The 19,633-nt window shown below is 41.7% G+C and overlaps 2 protein-coding genes and 1 long non-coding RNA gene across 3 annotated transcripts in view; 1 reads left to right on the top strand and 2 right to left on the bottom strand.

The window, feature by feature from the left end:
* cnksr2a (connector enhancer of kinase suppressor of Ras 2a) overlaps positions 1-14,379 on the top strand; it is a 54,321-nt gene extending 39,942 nt beyond the window's left edge. Inside the window, exons 15-24 of the mRNA XM_056434376.1 lie at positions 937-1,112; positions 3,780-3,853; positions 3,984-4,055; positions 5,117-5,184; positions 5,288-5,385; positions 5,796-6,020; positions 6,431-6,572; positions 7,410-7,640; positions 8,088-8,275; positions 12,347-14,379. Of these exons, the coding sequence (XP_056290351.1) occupies positions 937-1,112; positions 3,780-3,853; positions 3,984-4,055; positions 5,117-5,184; positions 5,288-5,385; positions 5,796-6,020; positions 6,431-6,572; positions 7,410-7,640; positions 8,088-8,275; positions 12,347-12,544 (1,472 nt within the window). The 3' untranslated portion in view covers positions 12,545-14,379. The remainder of the gene's footprint in view (positions 1-936; positions 1,113-3,779; positions 3,854-3,983; positions 4,056-5,116; positions 5,185-5,287; positions 5,386-5,795; positions 6,021-6,430; positions 6,573-7,409; positions 7,641-8,087; positions 8,276-12,346) is intronic.
* Positions 14,380-17,287: 2,908 nt separating this feature from the next.
* LOC130206205 (uncharacterized) lies at positions 17,288-19,427 on the bottom strand. The gene is made up of 2 exons (XR_008834052.1): positions 17,831-19,427; positions 17,288-17,484 (listed from the first exon to the last, which is right to left on the bottom strand). It is a non-coding gene; the product is annotated as an uncharacterized LOC130206205 (long non-coding RNA).
* A 39-nt stretch (positions 19,428-19,466) lies between these two features.
* Positions 19,467-19,633, bottom strand: part of LOC130206204 (kelch-like protein 34) — a 1,936-nt gene continuing 1,769 nt past the window's right edge. Inside the window, exon 1 of the mRNA XM_056434050.1 lies at positions 19,467-19,633. This exon is cut by the window's right edge and continues 1,769 nt beyond it. Within this exon, the coding sequence (XP_056290025.1) occupies positions 19,553-19,633 (81 nt within the window). The 3' untranslated portion in view covers positions 19,467-19,552.

The following is a 19,633-nucleotide window of genomic DNA, read 5'->3' as shown; positions in this document are numbered from 1 at the left end:
GTTTCCTTCACCACACTAACGAGGATCAACATGTAAGAAGGGATTTTTTTTCCTTCGCCATCTGCCGACGTGCGACAAAGCTCCGGAAGCTTTTATTATTTCGCTCCATCTGCACTTTATTCTTCTCCCCGTGGGCGACGAGCTTTGTTTGTTTACAGATATTAAACCAAAGTTTGGAAGACGAACGTGACGATAATACATTCTAGGTTTATCCAAATGCTCCAAGCAGCAAGTTTATCCAACAAATAGAGGAGTATTAGTTCTATGAGTTCATCCTTTTGGTCGTTGGCTGAGATAGTCTCTTCATTTTCTGAAATAAATGTGATAAAAAAAAAACCAAGAGATTAAGTTCCCGATGGTATCGGAGCTTTACTGTGAATCTGCTGCTGCTGCAAGGGGATTTAATACAAATAATAATAAATAATAAATAATAAACAATAAATAATTAATAATACATAATAAATAATAAATAATAATAAAAATTGTTAAAACGTTTCCAAATTTCCAAGCTGTTCCGTTTTCCTCTATATCCGAGAACATCACTTTATTAATCACCTGCAGATTCCCTCCGGACTTCCAGCCTCCTCACACGTCGTGCTACAGCTTCAGTGGAGAGTTGTTACCCTGTGTGCTGCCGCAGAGAAACAAATTGGAAATGGAATTGCATTCCCCTTCAAAAGCAGAACGGCCATCGATACGGCACAAACAAACCCCCCCCCCCCCTAATCTCTAACGAGGAAGGCTGTCGTGTAAAATATGTTCTGGGGCTTTTCATGCCAGAAGCAAAAGGCCATTTTTTTAGGAAGTCTTAGGATTTGGCATTTTTGTTTTCTTCACACAAACTCTCTTTCAGTTGTTGTGATTTAAAAAAAATGTTTTTATTCCTCCTTCTTTTCAGTCTTCACATTTCCTCCCATGTTTTTTTTTCCGCTCCAGGGAGAAGTCTGGCCTCCCTGAGCCGGAGGCGTGTTTCCTGCAAGGCGCTGGGCAGAGGAGACTGCGAGGGCTGGCTGTGGAGGAAGAGAGATGCCAAGGGTTATTTCTCTCAGAAGTGGAAGAAGTACTGGTTTGTTCTCAAGGACAACTGCCTGTACTGGTACATCAACGAGGAGGTACGTCGGGTCTTCATACACACACCTGAACCCTGAGTGACAAAGAGATGTCGTCTGCTATGCGTCCTCGTGTTTGAGAAAGCATCTGAAAACAAAGAGGCAATGATGGAGCGAGTCACAGTCTGTGCTCGCTGTAACTCAATAAAGGAGCCGAGCATGTTTTTTTAAATGGTGACACCGGCGCTCTGTGTCAAAGACAAAAGGGAGGAGAACATTGTGCAGGACAGCGTCGGAAACACACGAGGGCAAAGGTCAAAACTGCCCCAAAGAAATATAATTGTGCCCCTGATTTCACGAGGACGGGCAACACATGCCCCCATGACTTCCTCGAATAATTATGATGATTTAATAGCGTTTAGTTTTTGTTCTTTGTTGTGTGTGTCCTGTCTGTATGGCCTGTATACTAGGTAGGTACACACAAGAAAATTATAAATATAATTTTTAATTGTAAAAAACAAATAAATAAGTTATAATTGTTAATAGTTGTTAATTTAATAACAATAAATAACCACAAAGAAATAAGAATAACATTGAGTATGATCATCTGATTTATGTTTTCTGTTTGTTTGTTATACAAAAAAATTAAGAAAACTCTTTGAATCTGTAGACTACTGCCTATTAGTCTTATTATTGTCATTTTAATGACAACTGCTCATATACTGTAAACCTAATTAAGTATATTCATTATTTTTTAACAAAGGTTATATGTTATTTCACAAGTTCAAAAACTGCCCCCAATTTTTATTTTTAAATGCCCCTGAATTTCAGTCAGTGGGGGAAAAACTGCCCCCTAAAATAATATGTAAAAGTCCTCCCCTGGTGCAGAAGTTACCGTGATCTTCAACTTTATGATTTAATATTACGCCGAAAGGATGAGTCGGGAAGACTTCGCCTCGGAGTCGTTGCAAAAGGAGATTTCAGCTTAAATGTAGGATAAGTGGGAGTATAATAACTTCATCTTCAGCAGCAAAGGTTAAGGATCATTTTGGTTCACACTGAGATACCTCAGCAGCTATATATAAATATATAAAATGGATTGCAATGAAATCTATTCATATTTATTTCCACAAAGGTCAGAGGATGAATCCGATCGGCCTTGGTGACCCCTGACCTCTTAGCGATCGCCCCTGTAGCATTAACATTTCTCCAGGTCAACTTTTTCCTTTTTTTCCCAACCGTTTCCACAGTTTCTGACCAAACACCTGCAGAACTAACAGCGTTCCCATCAACATCAGCTGTGTGCCGAGCTAATCAGCTAACGTTAGCACGCTAACACAGAACTACAATGGTGTGCGTTGCCTTTGTGAGAAGGTTAGCATGCTGACGTTAGCATTTAGCTCAAAGAGAACAAGCCCACGCGCAGCTGGAACACGATGTTATTGCAGTTATTAAACTGTGAATTACGTTTTTCTGGAAAGCGCTACGAAACCAACGTACGTGGTTTTCAAGCGAGTCTTCTTTTCCTCGAATAGCTACAATGCAGGCGGCAATCGCAACGTTAGCGCGACCTGTTGAGTTGCGACCGACACATTTATCGGACATAAACCACATCGAAAATAACCACAGAACCATCTTTGACAATTCCCTCTGGCCGTGATGTATGTAAATTCTGTTTATCGAGAAAGCGATACAAAACAAATGTCGACGTAAACGTTAGCCTGTCGAGTTACAACAGACACATTTATGGAGAAATAAACCACATCGAAATAACAATAGAACTATCTTTCGACATTTTCCTCTGGCCTTTCCCAACCGCAAATATTAGCACGCTAACACTGAACGACAACGATCTGCATTGCCTTTGTGAGCAGGTTAGCGTGCTAACGTTAGCATATAGCTCAAAGAGCAGAGCGGCTCGTCTGGTTTCAGTCCCCTTTGTCTCGTCACTGCAGCCTCTCGCATGTGAATAAGCGAACTGCGGGCTGAACACGACGTCATGGCAGTTATTAAACTGGCTGTTTGAGGCTTGAAATGATTCATGTAAATTAGGGTGACCAGATTTGAGTTTGTGAAAAAGAGGACACTTCGTCTCGGGGGGGTAGTAGTAGTGTATAGCATGCCGCACAAACAACAATGAACTAGTGGAGGCGGCAAGGTGCTCCGTGTTGCCAGATTGGAAACGGTGAAGTATCGTACCAAAGGCTCAAAATTGTCGGATTTGGAGGATAATTATCGTGTATCTGGCAACCCTGAGATCGGTCGACCGATGACTGTTCTCTATACCGTCAGAGCTCGCGCAAGAAGGTGGAACATAAGGAAGATACTATTTCCAAAACTTGTAAGGGGTAAATACTAGTTTGTAAAAGACCCAGAGAAACACAAATATCCGACGAAGCAAAATCCCGGACGTTTTTGGAATCCCTGCCGGACGCATTTTTTAGGTCTCAAAAAGAGGACATGTCCGGGGGAAAGAGGACGTCTGGTCACCCGATGTAAATTATGTTCATCGCGAAGGCGGTACGAAACAAATGTACGTCGTTTTGAAGCGAGTCTTCGTTTCCCCTGAATATCTACAACGCAGGCGAAAATCGCAACGTTATCGCGACCCGTTAAGTTACGACAGCCACATTTATAGGACATCGAAATAACCACAGAACCATCTTTCGACATTTTCTGGCTTTTCCCATTCGCTCGCTATTTCTTCCTTCCATTTCTCCTCTGCTTCAGGATGAGAAGGCGGAGGGCTTCGTCAGTCTCCCCGAGTTTAAGATCGACCGGGCCAGCGAATGTCGCAAGAAGTAGTGAGTCCCCGATGGAACCGCTCCGATGCACATTTAAGTGTTTGTACGCCGTGTGCAGTTGACAGAAGGCGTATGTCCGAGTGACGGCCTGCAAAGATAACTCCCCCCCCCCCCCCCCATGTCTCTCTAGTGCTTTCAAAGCGTGTCACCCCAAGGTCAAGAGCTTCTACTTCGCAGCAGATGGAGTGGATGACATGAACAGGTAAAGCAGCATGTGCTCTACACGGGGGGAGCTTAGAGCTTATGCAGGAGGGCGACGTGGCAAGAGGGCAGCTTCCTGTTTACCATCCCCCGAAGCACAACACCAGTGTGGGTTTTTCATTTGATTGGGATGGTGTGTACGAAAAACACAATTTACGAGACACATTTCCATAGAGACCTGCGCAGAGGCTGTAATTTACATATCTATCTCTGTACTGCAGAAAAGATTTTAATAGACCATTTCAAAGTAAATATATATATATATATATATGTATGTATTTTTTTTATTTACTTGAATTCCTTGAATTGCATGAATAAAAGCGTGGATATTCTCCGACATTAAAATGATTTCATTTACAGGAAAGAACAGACAAATGTACGAGAAATGAAGTCATTAATATGCGAGAACATTTAAAAAAAATTCCGCATGAATTAAGAGCTTTGCCCACGTCTCTTTATAGACCTCAACTATTCAGAGTCTTTGAGTGTTTTCATGCAAATGTATGACTTTATATGCTCTCTGAAAACTCATTTTTTAAATAGATTTGTGATAATCTTTCCTAAGAAATGTATTACTTGAATTTCAGATCTCAATTTACGATTTAGATTTTTTTAAATCACCCTCCTCCCCCAGAGCTGTAAAAATACAAATTATATATATATATATATATAATATATAATAATATATATAATAAAATAAATATAATATATATATATATAATATAATACATTCATATATATATATATTATATATTATATATATATATATGTGTATATATATATATATATATATATTATATGTCAAGCCAAGCTAACCTCAACTATCATCTCCTGGCTTGATAGATATGATATTTGGTATCGATCTTCTTATCTAACAGTCGAAAAGAAAGCAAATAAGCAACCTATGTAATAAACAAATGTTTTTTGTGGCAAGGCAAGTTTATTTGTTTAGCACATTTCAACAACATAAAGCCATTAAAAGCTTAGAAAAATAAATGCAAAAGAAAACAAAGATTTAAAAAGTAATTAAGAACCCTCCACTCCTCTTTTCTTCCCCGTCAGATGGCTGAGTCGCCTCAACATGGCCGCCGTGGGCTACGCGGAGCGGGAGAGGATCCGCCAGGAGCAAGGTGAGGCCTCCTCCTCCTCCTCTTCCCATCGCCTTCCTGCCCGCGTGGTATTCCCAGAGCGAGCGAGATGGATTCTGACCGCCCGTGTGTGGGTTTCCTGCAGATTACTGGAGTGAGAGCGAACATGAGGAGGACACCACCTCCAGCCCCAAACAGGACAGTCCCCCACCTCCATACGATACCTACCCACGGCCTCCATCAGTGAGTCACACACACGACTGTATTACACTCTCATATAAAGAACACGCTGTACTCAGAGGCAATAATCACGCTCAGTGCTCCTCCGCAGTCCATTCTAACACTTAAAGTTGTTGCTGGTTCAGCCTACAGGGAGCGAGCGGGGCCACATTTAGTATAATTGATGCTATAATTGGCCCGCTCGCTGCGTCGCTCCACATTAAATGTCTCCTTTTTTTTTTTTTAGCCTCAATCTAAAAAGAAAACTAAAAACAACAGCGCTTACGCCGCTTTTTTCTCTCTCAAATAAGCAGACACACGGGGGTGATAATGATATTTGAACATCCTCGTAATAAAAGAGTTTTTTTGTGTTTTTGGTCTTTTTCTACAAACACTCATCGATACCTTTTCACTCTGTCGTCTCCGTCCGCCAGATGACTGCCTACCTGGAGGGCCGGACCACTCGACTGTCTTCCACGGAGACGTCCCGCTCCCGCTCCTCCCAGGAGGACTTCCTCTGCGGCGAGGCCCCCGCGGTGGTGTCCGCGGAGCCGCAGTACCACCCCGGCCCTCTCGGGGGCGGCGGCACCATGCACAGCGGCAGGAAATCGGGGGACAGCAGCAGCAGCGACGTGCAGTACAGATGTGACGCCATAGAGGTGATTTACTTCTGATATTCATGATCCTCGTTATTCATTTATAATTTATTCAACAATTGCGCAAGTTTGGGAATAAGAATGCAGTTTAAAGTTTACTCTTCACTTGAAGTCTATGATGTCAAATATATTAGGATATATATAAGCGTTTGTGAATACGATACGATCTTGCTTCTTCTGGATTGTTTCTTGTTTCTAAGCGTCTTTGAGTATTTTGAAAAGCGCTATAGAAATGTAATGTATTATTATTATTATTAGTTGGGATCTGTGTAAGTTACTCTTCCTGGTGTCCATGCAAAACTTGGATGATGTTGTTGACCTCTCGTCGATCGTAAGAAACTCTCCATAGGACATATGAAACATATCCAATCAGGCAAAACATTACTGACAGCTACTTGTTTCGTTTCCTGTAGTACCGGTCCAGTCCCGCAGGGGGCAGCAGTGAGACGGGGTCTCCGGGCCGCTCTTCCTCGTCTCAGAGACGTTCCTGGCAGGACCTGATTGAGACGCCGCTGACGGAGTCCGGACTGCACTACCTGCAGACCGGACCGCTCGGTAACACACCGGATCTCATCGTTAAATATAACGTTTCAATTTATACGATTAAAGGGTTAAAGGCAGAGTTTGTCGCTGACCTGTGGTAAAGGTTTCCTTTAAGTCTCCTCTAAACACCTTATATGAATGAAATATTCTTTCTTTTTTTAACGTTTTTTGTATACATGAATATATATATATATATATAAATAAATATTTAATGCTGAATTGTATATATATATATATACACATTTATAGATATTTATATATATAATTAGAATTATATATGTATGTATGTATATATATATATATACATACATATATATATATAAATATTTGGTGCTGAAATATATATTTATATATAATTCTATATATCATATATACAGTATATACATTTACACATATACATATATAAATACATATTTGGTGCTGAATTATATTTATATATATATACACATATATATAATTATATAATTATATATATAAAATATTTGGTGCTGAATTATATATATATACACATATTTATATACAATTATATAATTATATATATATATATATATTTCTGCACCAAATATTTATTTATTTAGTTTAAAATTTTAATTTGAGGATAAGCTCCTTAAGTTGCACCATAAATATGGAAATAAAACGACATTTAAACAAAATAATATAAATAATAGTAATTATAATGCATAAAACAATCCAAAATGGCCAATAGTAACACTAACAAGGACATCTCCACATTAAAGTTATTCCACAATCCCAAAGGACTATATCTCTGTTACAAATGAACACACATATTAAATATTGAATATCACATTTATTTTTGTGGGATCGACCCAAACTGTTTGTCATCACCAGAGGATGCCGTCTTCGCCGAGCCGGGTCCGGGCGGCGGCGGCGGCTACATGATGGCCGGAGCCGTGTACACTCTGCCCGCACAGAGGAACTTCCCGTTGCCCGTGGCGATGCAGAGGCTGATTCCCATGACAACCCAGGGAGGGAAACCCCGCAGCTTCACGCTGCCGCGAGACAGCAACCTGCACACGCTGCTCTCGGCGCCCGCCAAGCAAGAAGCGCCGACGCACAACGGTGAGTGGGTTCAAGGGAAGGAAGGAATGCGTCCGACACTTGAGTGACGGCCACCAGAGAGACGGAGGAAAGGATGTTATTTCAAGGCGAAGGCGTTGACGTCAGTGCAGGAGCCAGAAATAAAAGCGCTCTGAGGCAGACACACTTCCATTTAAGAAAAAAAAAATCATCATCGGTATCGACGAGGGTGACACATTAATACGCCGAGCCTCACTAACGAGGCTAATGAGAAAAGAAGAAAGGTGCCAAACTAAAAATGACAAACAACGAAGTGCAAGAGTCATATGAGGCGTGTGCTGGATGCTCTGGGATTAAAAACTCAATAACATCAGAATTTTTTTTTTTTTACATCTCTTTCTAAAGTGACACCTTTGGAATCGACATTAACTGTATACGATGATTCCGTCTCCCCATTCCCCCCCCCCCCCCCACTGGGCCCGCGTGAAGGCGGCAGCGAGGGCGCCTCCCTGGGCGACCTGTTCCGCGCCTGCGAGCAGGGCGGCGTGTGCCCTCTGGGTCGCGGGTCGGACGCCAAAGGTCAGTCCGAGTGCAGGCAGTCGTTCCTCCGGCGGGCCGCCGACCCGCAGCTCAACGAGCGCCTGCACCGCCTGCGCATACTGACGTCCACGCTGAAGGTTGGTCCACACACACACACACACACACAGGCATACATGTGCATGTGGGCACTGATCATCATGCACACGTTTAAAAAAAACTGGAATTAAATGAAATTTGTTGTCCTTTTTTTTGTTCCGTTTTAGAGGTTTTTTTTCTCTAGTAAGATTTTTTTTCATATTAAAGTTGTGATCTTTAAGATTTCCCGGTGGTAGCAGCATGTACTGCAGCAAAACCGTGTCGAGCATCTACTGGTGCTACTCCAGATGTTTTTAATAGAGCTTTTAATCTCTTACGGCTCTTTTTTATTTTTTCTATTACCTCCTGCAATTTTTGAAACTGATGCGCTGTTAAAAAACCACTGTCTTGTTTTCCTGCTTGTTTCGACATTTGATTTGCTGCAAATGCGAAACAAGAAAAAGACAAGACAGCAGGCCGTGATTTTCCAGTTGAGATCTTTTAATGTGAAGCAGCAGCAGGAAGTGTTCTCTTTGCTTTAGCAGCGACTTAATGACATAAACAGCGTGAAGACGGTCTGGATGTAGAACGTCGAGAGGCAGTTACTGAACATCAAGACATTGCACTTGGTTCTTCGGGAAGTCTTGAAGGTTTTAACTTTATATTAAAACTCATTTCTCACCATTTTGTTGCAACTCTTGCAGAAGACATCAACATCATGTCGCCATTGTTTTTTCACCCCTTCAATCGGGTCGTTTTCTTTGGGATGCTTTGGCTTTCAAATAATGTTTTTTTAATTTTCTGATATAATATATTTTTTTTCTCATCCATCTCAAATTTTAAGTATTAGCTTTGTCATAGTGTGTATTTTTCTCGGCCTGCGTTCACACACAAATGCCCTGAACGACACATTCGGTGCGATCGGGGGGTGAAATAGATCAAATGACAAGACCTCCATGTGCATTTCTAGCTGTAATACACCATGATTAACTGTGATGTACACACACACACACACACACACACACACACCGTCTCTGTCTGGTTAGTTTCAGTGCCGTCATTCGTCCCAGTCTGCCTCCTCAGGCAGCCATCTGTGGCCCGGTGCTATAAGATCAGTGGTAATGTCTCCTGGTTCGGTGCCGGTGGCTCTTTTGCTCTGGCTGTTTTTTTTTTTTGGGGGTCTCTGTGGAGTTTCCATCTTTGTTACTTCCTGCGTGTGCGTGGGCGGGAATAGTTCCTGAGGTGGTGTGTGTGTGTGTGTGTGTTGCGAGGGGTTGTGGCTTTGGCTGTGCATGCCTGGGTGGAGGAGCTGACATGTTTTGTTCCCTCTCCAGCATCTAGGAATACACTAAGTTTCTTTGGGGGGGGGGGGGGGGGGGAGTTAACTGCACTCAAACAATGAGACCAAAGTCATCCGTGGTGAACCAGAAGTGTGACAGGTCGTAATAGCAGCGACTCATCAGTGGTTGCTGTGGAAACAACAAAAGCGTACCTTTCCCGTGTCTTTTATTTGTCAAAATTGAACAGAAATAACAAGGAAATAACAAGGAAAAACCAAGGAAATAACGAGGAAATGACGAGGAAATAACAAGGAAATAACAAGGAAATAACAAGGAAATAACCCGTAAATAACCCGTAAATAACCAGGAAATAACCAGGAAATAACAAGGGAATAACAAGGGAATAACAAGGGATTAACCAGGAAATAACAAGGAAATAACAAGGAAATAACAAGGAAATAACAAAGGAATAACCAGGAAATAACAAGGGAATAACAAGGGATTAACCAGGAAATAACAAGGAAATAACAAGGAAATAACCCAGAAATAACCCGGAAATAACCAGGAAATAACAAGGGAATAACAAGCTACATCCAGTGGTGGAAACAGATATAAGGTATATAAGCACTTCTTTTTTGCTTCTACTTTTTTACCTCTTCATATTTAGCGCTTTAAGGCCTTTACACACTTTGTGCGTGACAATAAACACAATAAATCTAAATCCTTGCCCGTGGGTATATTTTCCGTTTCTATTCATAGTGGAAGTGACGCAAAACACTTCAATACAACGGTTTGAATAGATTTGTGCAGACGGAGGTCCAATTGTTGTATTGTCAAAGCTACTGGAAGATATTCTATTCAGTTTTATTTTGCCAAAAAAATGCTCGGTGGGAAATTGAGTTCCCACAATCATGCAGTGTATATGTCGAGGGCTTTTATTGTGAAAGGAAAGGACAGAAGAAGTGGATCCTGTCTGCACTGCCTGTCAAGTTGAACAGAGTTGTGAAGTTTGCCGTCTAGTGCTTTATACCTGCATTCTCTCTACTGACCACCAGGGGGCGACTTCTCTGGTTGTATAGAAGTATTCGCTTGATGTTTTAAAGCTGCATTCTCTCTACTGACCACCAGGGGGCGACTCCTCTGGTTGTATAGAAGTCTATGCTCCATGTGTTAAAGCTGCATTCTCTCTACTTGTCACCAGGAGGAGACTCCTCTGGTTGTATAGAAGTCTATGCTTTATGTGTTAAAGCTGCATTCTCTCTACTGACCACCAGGGGGGGACTCCTCTGATTGTATAGAAGTATTCGCTTGATGTTTTAAAGCTGCATTCTCTCTACTCGTCGCCAGGAGGCGACTCCTCTGGTTGTATAGAAGTCAGTGATTCATGTGTTAAAGCTGCATTCTCTCTACTGACCACCAGGGGGCGACTCCTCTGGTTGTATATAAGTCTATGCTCCATGTGTTAAAGCTGCATTCTCTCTACTCGTCGCCAGGAGGCGACTCCTCTGGTTGTATAGAAGTCAGTGATTCATGTGTTAAAGCTGCATTCTCTCTACTGACCACCAGGGGGCGACTCCTCTGGTTGTATAGAAGTCTATGCTTCATGTGTTAAAGTTACCCTCTCTACTGACCACCAGGGGGAGACTCCTCTGGTTGTATAGAAGTCTATATAATGACTCTACTTCTCTCTTGATGTATTCCCTCAGTAAACATTGTAAACATGAGTTTATGTCTCAGTCTCTAGCTTCAAGTCTTCTTCTATACAGCATGATGTCATCATTTAGTACATTATGGTCATTTAGAGTCACACAGACCATAAAGCGGGGGGCGCTTTAGGGCGGGTCGTGGTCTGGGAGTAACACAAGTTAACTGTAAAGTCTTGGATTCTTGAAAATGACGCCTACAATTGCGAACTGTCCAAACCGTAGTACACAAACCAACGGCGGTCGTCACGGTGACCACGTCCAGTGCGAGTTTCGAATACGTCCGACGGGATTGGTTGATGCCTTTAATCGCGGCGCAAAGGCTCAGGCGCAATATTAGCTTTCTGCGTGAAAAGTTCTCATGACAAAAATGTGAACAACACTTCAAAGAATGTTATATTCTGCCAATTAATCACACACAAAGAAGAAATAAATACACCCTTGGTGTGTAAAGGCCTTCAATTAGTTAGATTTTTGTATAGAACACATTCACAGAGCTCAACAGTGCAGCTGAAACAATTAGCCAATGAATCAGTTCGTCAATTGACGGGAAATTAACTGGCAACACATTTGATTACTATTCATAATAGCTTATGTCTAAAAACAAAAACATGAACAAACTAGAACGGGCACTCGGTAGAGCGCATACCTTCACATATCACAACACAAGACGGGCATTGAATTATGAACATTTTGGCATTAGTTGGATAGAAATTCAGTTTGACCTTTTCATGACCTTGACCTTGACCTTTGACCCGATCAATCCTAAAATCTATTCAACTGGTCCCCGGATAATAACCAATCATCCCACCAAATTTAATGCGATTCGGTTTAATACTTTTTGAGTTATGCGAGTAACACGCATACAAATAAATAAATTAATAAATAAATACACGGCGATCAAAACATAACCTTCCGCATTTTCAATGCGAAGGTAATGATTCATCGTTATCAATATCAAGTGTTACTTACTTCAACTGTAGCATGAGAGTAGCTGTATGAATAGAAAAAGGACAAATGGCTCCCCCCTCCCAGAATTTAGTGTCTCCCGTCTTGTGTGTGTTTTGCTTCACGTGTGTTGAGTTTCAAAAGTTTAGTGGTCTAAAATCACTAAAACAGTCCCTCCTGTGTTTCTGCATCCCCCCCATAGGACAGGGAGGGGGAGCTAGCGCTGATTGACAGGCTGCTGGCCAATCCCCTGCTGTCGTCGGCAGAGTTCCAGGAGTGGAAAAGAGCCTATCAGGAGCTGTTCTCTCAGGAGCCAGACTCCACCGCCGAATCAGACCCCGGCCCGCCCCTCACCCCCTCGCTCTTGCACACGCACTCCTACATCGAGACCCACGTCTGACAAGTGCAACACACACACACACACACACATACTTGCTCTCGTCTTCTGGTTCCGGGGGAAGGGAGTCGATCAAACAGCAGTTTTTCTGATGGACTTGAGATCCGTGACGGTTCGGCTCCACGTTGTCCCGACGGAGACGCCCTCACGTCACATCGATCTACGAGCTGATTGGTTCTGCCACTCCGGCTGGCTCAGGGGGCGGACGGTTAACTGAACCCTCTTCCGTATTACCCGTCAGCTTCTAGGACCTTCGAAGGACTTGCAGTACTTCCGGACGACTTTTCTCGAGGACGGAAGACCTCCGAGTCGTATCGCCGTCACGCCGCCGTATCTCACCCTGCTTGTGGTTATACCGACTGCTGTGTTCTCGTAGACGTACGTTGTATTCTATCAAGCCTTATACAAGATGGTATCTCCTGTACAGTGAGTGTTACGGCAACAGAACAAATAGCACACCTTTTATCGTCTCAGTTTCTAGTTAGAGAGACTTTAGTTAGTTCTGGTTTGGTAGAGTTACGTACTGGACCGTGCTGGACTGGACCTGAATCATGTGCACTCACCTCCTGGGATTTGAAAAGGAGAAGTCCACCCTAAAAATCCTGTTAACACTATTCTCTCCTCACGATGTCACTTCACGGTCGCTGTCGGTATGACTTTAGCGAGACTTGTCCCCGAATATTAGCGTTGATATCAATCAGATGCCTCTATTGGAGCTCATTCATTCAATTTGAGACCGAAGTGTTTCCTTTAAGTCCCTTTGGCGGAAACATGAAACATCTTCAGTTTCTATGCTATAATGCACAGCCTTTTATATCTGCATAGAGATGCTGTAATATCGTCAGATTGCACTGCCCAATCTCATGGCTCCGTCACATTTCTTTATAATCCTTCTGGTAAAAATACACAAGTGCCCATATGTACATTTGAAGAGTTCATCTAGTCCATAACAGCCACGAAGAAATACATCAGATAATCTGCCTAGTGACTGGGATCTGCTCCACAAAGACAATCAATCAATCGTGTTCCTTTGCGGAGGTTTTGAGAAGGGCACTTGAAGAGTTCAGTCCGAGTGCCCTATCTCGAAATGTCAATGAACGTGACTCGAAACCTTTTGGTGGTTTCCTCCGTGGGTTTTGATACACCCTTCCACCAAGTTTCATAAACATAGGTCCAGCAGTTTTCCCGTAATCCTGCTCACAATCAGACAAATAAACGGGAAACATAACCTTTTTCGGCGGGGTTAATAATTTCAGTGTAAGAGAAAGACGAAGATCCACAGTCCTCTTTCTGCAGAATTGCAATTTTGTACTCATGCATGCAACTTAAATGCAGTATTTGAACCAATACATCCTTCCTGATCTGTCACAAAGGGCCTGTTGGGTTCAAATGAAGGGCTGAGGTCCTCCAACTCTCCCCCATTTGGTTTTGAGATGTTTTTCCGGAGTGTAGACGAGAAGTTACACACAAGAAAAATATCTAGATATTTTCTTCTGAACTTGTTTGAATTTGTCTTTTTTTGGATTTTCCCGAGGCTTTAACAGTTAACCTCACTTTAAAAGAGCTTCGAACACCCACAACGGTGTTTCCAGTTAATCTGGTGGATTAGAACTCTTCAGTGTAATTGATTGGCATCTTCCTGATCCGATGCACCTGTCAGGGCGGGACCACTTACACCTTCATCATTCTTATTGGTCGATGGAGGTTGGTGAGCTTGTGAATTCCCATCCAATCTAAAACAAGATATAATCGACTGAAAACACCTGAGTGGGTGTTCATAGGCTTCAGCATTTGGGATTAAATTAAAGTAATTAATTAATTAAAGTATAATGCGCAAGGAAAACAATCACAATAACTTAAAACATATAATATATATATATATATATAATATAATATAATATATATATATATACAAAATATATAATATATATTTATATTTATATGATATAATATAAATATATATATACACTGTAAAAAGTACCTCAGAGTGGCTTTTTCTATCCTGCACGTAACAAAGAGAATACGAAGGAAACGTCTACAGAGGAATTGAAATGTGGATCTAATAAAAAAAAACCTATTAGTTTGTTCTTTGTACGCTGCTGCCAAATGGCTTTCATACTCAAGAGCCGCTGCACAACACTATGAAAGCAATTGTGCACACAGATACACAAAAAGACCTGCACACACACGCACACACACAACACACAGTTTGAATGCTCTTTCTCTGCTGCTGCCCGTGGTTGGTTGTAGTGGCATGTCTGTATTGTAGATAAACTCAATATTCCTTTTTCTGTTCATGTGTTTGAAATCTCTAGATCTCTCTTTCATGGAGCGCAAACTAAGTGTCTTGGGTGATGTTGACGTTCGGGGGTCAGTTGAGTAAAGATGGTTTAATGTTCAATCTGTAACACGATGGTGTAAAATATTAAGTATTTATTTGGCGTCCTACGTGTTGCTGCAGGAAGGTTTAAAGAGCGGATCAATAAAGAGTGGTCATTTGGATTGAGGCGTTATTTGTGGTTTGGTGTTTTTTTTTCTATATCGCTCGGGTGGTGGACGGGGAGAAGGAGGCTGAGGGCCAGCTGCTGAATGAGTGAGAGAGAGAGAGAGAAAGAGAGAGAAAGAGAGAGAGAGACCCGGAAACCTCTTTCCCAATCGACCAATTCTATTCCTTCGCCACCTTTTCCCTCAACGCCACGATCACAGATGAGCTCTCCAGCTCATCTGTGATCGTCCTCCCGCAGCACGGATGATCTGAAACCGGCAGTCGGTTTCACCCGACATTCTGTTGCTAAGCAACCGCCACTGACTTGAGTTTCCATCCTCGTATTTTAATGGACATATTTTTGCAGTATCGCAATTAAAAAGAAAATTGCGGGGGGAAATATTTTTTTCTCGCGCTCGTTTGAGGTGGTCTTTGTCGAAGGAGTTGAGCTGAATGAAACACAATTTTCTGTCGTGTTTGTTTAACTAAAAAATTATTTATTACCGCAACGCGCGAATATTTGTCTTCCTCTCCGGACAATGTGAAACGTGAACCATCACTAAGTGAAATTAAATAACTAAAAATATTAAAATTAAAACTTTATTCTTTTCAAACCCGTTGGATTAAAACTCGCCCAATTCGCATTTTTTTATTTTTTTTGCGACATTTCGAAAACTTACGATTTAGCATCCACTCGTTTTTAATGATAACAATACAACAAGTTTGTAAAAGAATAGAGAACATGTTAGCTAGACTGTAGCTTAATATGCTACTTGGGTTAAAGTATTCAGGTTGTTTAAATAGAGATGAAGTAAAGAGACTTTGGCAATTCAGTATTTCTTTCCATAATTCACATTTTAAATTGATTAATCTGATTTTCGAAGGCATATTCCTCATTTCACGCCGATTACCAATGGGAATGCTTTATAGTACAATGCTGAAAAAAACCACATTTTCATTGACAGAGTGTAATGACACACTTAATTAATTTTGAATCCAGATCCACATGTTGAGTAAATAATGTAATGTTGAATTATGTATGCAGGACTAAGTGGAAGTAACCACAAACGTGTATGAATAATGAATTTACCGAGCTATTCCCCACAAATCATGCATGTGATTTCTCTCAAATACCTTTTATACTCTGCACCTTTAACCCACTTTTCCATTTGGCTGTCAGTGCAGGTAGAAAACAAGAAAACAAGACCAAAGAAAAGGCCGCTCCATGTCCTCGGTTTGCTTTATAGAAAAGCTAAATTATGCATCGCTTGTAAAAAAAGACGGGAATGTCGCATGCATCAAACTTTTATCTTCCATAAAATATTCAGCTTAACTTTTACGGTTGTTATATTCATATTGTTTAAATATGTCCTCCTCCACCTTCACTGTATCTCCTTCTTTGTCTGTTCCTTCTTGGTAGCCTCCTCCTCCTCCTCCGCAACCCGGATCAACCTCAAAAACATATTTGTTAAGAAACTACCTTCGTCCTCCGAAATATCTCCTTTCCTTGCTCTCGAAGGCCCCTTTATCTCCCTCCTTGGCCCTTGTTTTAGTCCTCCTCTCCTCTTGACTCAACAGTATGTCACTTCTCACTTGTGGGGGCCAGTTATAAGCTCTCTATGAATGTAGCCGCTAAATACTTAAAAGTATGGATAATAAAATGCCAAATTGCACTTTTTTTCATCTCAACAATCGATCGGATGAGTGAATGATTGGACCTGGACACCCGCTCAAAAATAACGAAATCAAAAATACAATCAAATGCCCCTTTTTAACCTTTTCCGTCTATGTTCTCTAGCACTCTATGCGCTAGCTAGACGCTAAAGATGGTTAGCTTAGCTCGGTAGCACGCTGGAAACTGGGTAAACAGCCTCTGAGGCTCACTCGTAAACATGTTTGTTTCATCCGTATACAAACTGAATAGTAAAAAAAGACACGTTCTGGTTTTATGGGAGGTCACATTTATGCTAAGCGCTAACCATCTCCTGTGCTAGCATCGGATTGAGACGCGAGATGTGGTGAAGATCTACTCATCAGAATCAGAATCAGAATCAAAATTGTATTTATTGCCAAGTAGGTTTTCACCTGACTCTGACAAGAAAAGAGAACGTTTTAAATCTATAAAAGTCAACCTCCTTTGTGAAGCGAAAGAGTACCGTAGCTTAGCTTAGCATTAAGACGTGAAGCGGGTGGAAATTGCTAGCATAGCGCTGAGCAAAGGTAACAAATCCGCCTAGAAACAACTCTGAAGCTCAAAAACACAAACTTGATTGTTTAATCAACATTTTTTACACAAGGTCATGTCCTTAAAGCTGATGGTGTCTTCGTTTAGCTTCTTATGTAACATACAGACTTGACGGTAAGATCGATATTTCCATCTCACACACTGCGTAAAAAAAGAAAATGCGTGTATGTCCCAAAAATCAACTTCTATAAGATGCGGAAGAGCAGCTTAACCCTTGTGTTGCCTTAGGGTCATTTTGACCCGAATCAATATTACACCCTCCCCCCGCCTTAGGATTAATTTGACCCCATTCAATGTTTAATGTCGGTGTTCTTTCGGTAGTCAACAAACAAACATAAAGTGCCTCACACTTAAACTTGGAAAACAATATTAATTCTAATAATTTTCTGGAGGTTTTAATTGCTGGCGTCAAATTGAACCCAAAGGGTAAAATATGTTAGTAAATATAAAGGTAACAGGAGGGTGAAACATTGAATCGGGTCAAAATGACCCAACGGTGGGGGGAGGGTGTAATATTGATTCGGGTCAAAATGACCCTATGGCAACACAAGGGTTAAACATTAAAGTCGGGAAAAAGGTCACAAAACCTACACTGTAAAACTCATGTTATATGTAATGTGTGTAATCCATACAAACGTGTAAAAATCCTGCTAAGCTAATGATGCTAAGCTCACTGGTTTTAGCTCGTTATTAGCGCGACATCAATCTTATTTTCCAATTCACAGTGAGAATGAATGCACACAGCCCAAAAAATCAAACTCTTTCTGTAAATCCAGTAAGTTACGAACATTTTACTTCTTTTCTAAATATCCTGTGATGACACTCAAAGTGAAATTGCTTCACTTTCCTGACACTTCACTTTCACGTTTCCTCTACCCAGAACCAATGCACTTCAGAAATCAGTAATGTCCAGAGCCGCTGCATCCTGGGAGGTGCTCCCCTCATATGTGACTCTAACAAGAAATACATGTGATTTCAAAAGGAAACTTAAGGCAGCAATAATCAGAAAGGAAATTATAGTAGATTAGGTTATTATTTTAGGTATTTAAGGTATTTAGGTATTATTATTTTACTTTTAATGTAAATGTTGTTTTCTAAGTCTAAAGGTGCGTTCACACCAAAAGCGAAACTATTTTTTCGCGCGACCGAATCCCATGAAAAGTCAACGTACAGACACTTGTGGATGCGATAGACGCGATATTTTCCCGGGCGATGCGTTTGGGGCGACGCGATGTGGCCGACGCGTTGACAGCGGCGCAATTTTCGCCCCGAGTTGAAATATTTCAACTTTGAGGCGGTCATCTCGCAACTCGGGCCAATCGGCTCTCGAGTTCCGCTCTCGTAGCGCTGGAAGCGGAAGTCTTCCAGACGTAACAGTGACTTCATCGGTGAAAGTGACCGAGCTGAGTGAGCCTACGGGTGATGTCATCAACCCAAACACGAGGGCGTTAGTGTGTGGGACGTCCTCGACAAATATAAAGCAGAACTAGCGGTTAGTTATTCTGGTGGATAAAGGAGATGATAACGGTCTTTACGGAGACGAGACACGGAGATAAGCCCCGCCCCTCGCGGAGCGTCAGGACGCTCATGGCGAGAACACGGCGAACGGTCGAGCGAGTAAACTCACGCGTTTTGGGCGACGCGAAAAATAGTTTTGCTTTTGGTGTGAACGCACCTTCAGTGTTTTTGTGATAATTACCTTCGCATTGAAAATGCGGAAGGTTATGTTTTGATCGCCGTGTATTTATTTATTTATTTATTTGTATGCGTGTTATTCGCAAAACTCAAAAAGTATTGAACCGAATCGCATGACATTTGGTGGGATGATTGGTTATTATCCGGGGACCAGTTGATTATATTTTGGGATCGATCGGGTCAAAGTTCCAGGTCAAAGGTCATGAACAGGTCAAAATCTTCTTGAATCGCATGCAATTTGGTGGGATAATTGGTTATTATCCCGGGACAGATTTGATTAGATTTTGGGATCAATCGGGTCAAAGGTCAAGGTCAAGGTCATGGAAAGGTCAATATCTTTTTTTTTACCATAGCACGATACATTTTTGTCCAATTGGCATGCAACTAATGCCAAAATGTTCATAATTCAATGCCCAATCTTGTGATATGCGAAGGTATGCGCTTTACCGAGTGCCCATTCTAGTTGATCATGCTGTACTGCATTTTATGTATTTGTATTTGTATTGTAATCTTTTGTTGCCTGGACCCCAGGAGGAATAGTCTCCACTCCGGTGTCGACGAATGGGGATCCTTAATAAACTCAGCTTCAGTCCGGGAGAGGCAGCAGTGTGCACTCCGTCCCCGCCAGAGGTCTGGGCAGCTGACAGATCTCCCTCCAGAGGTCCGC

This window comes from Pseudoliparis swirei, chromosome 16 (assembly GCF_029220125.1).
Source record: "Pseudoliparis swirei isolate HS2019 ecotype Mariana Trench chromosome 16, NWPU_hadal_v1, whole genome shotgun sequence".
Taxonomy (NCBI): domain Eukaryota; kingdom Metazoa; phylum Chordata; class Actinopteri; order Perciformes; family Liparidae; genus Pseudoliparis; species Pseudoliparis swirei.
This window is presented reverse-complemented; position numbering and strand designations above follow the sequence as displayed.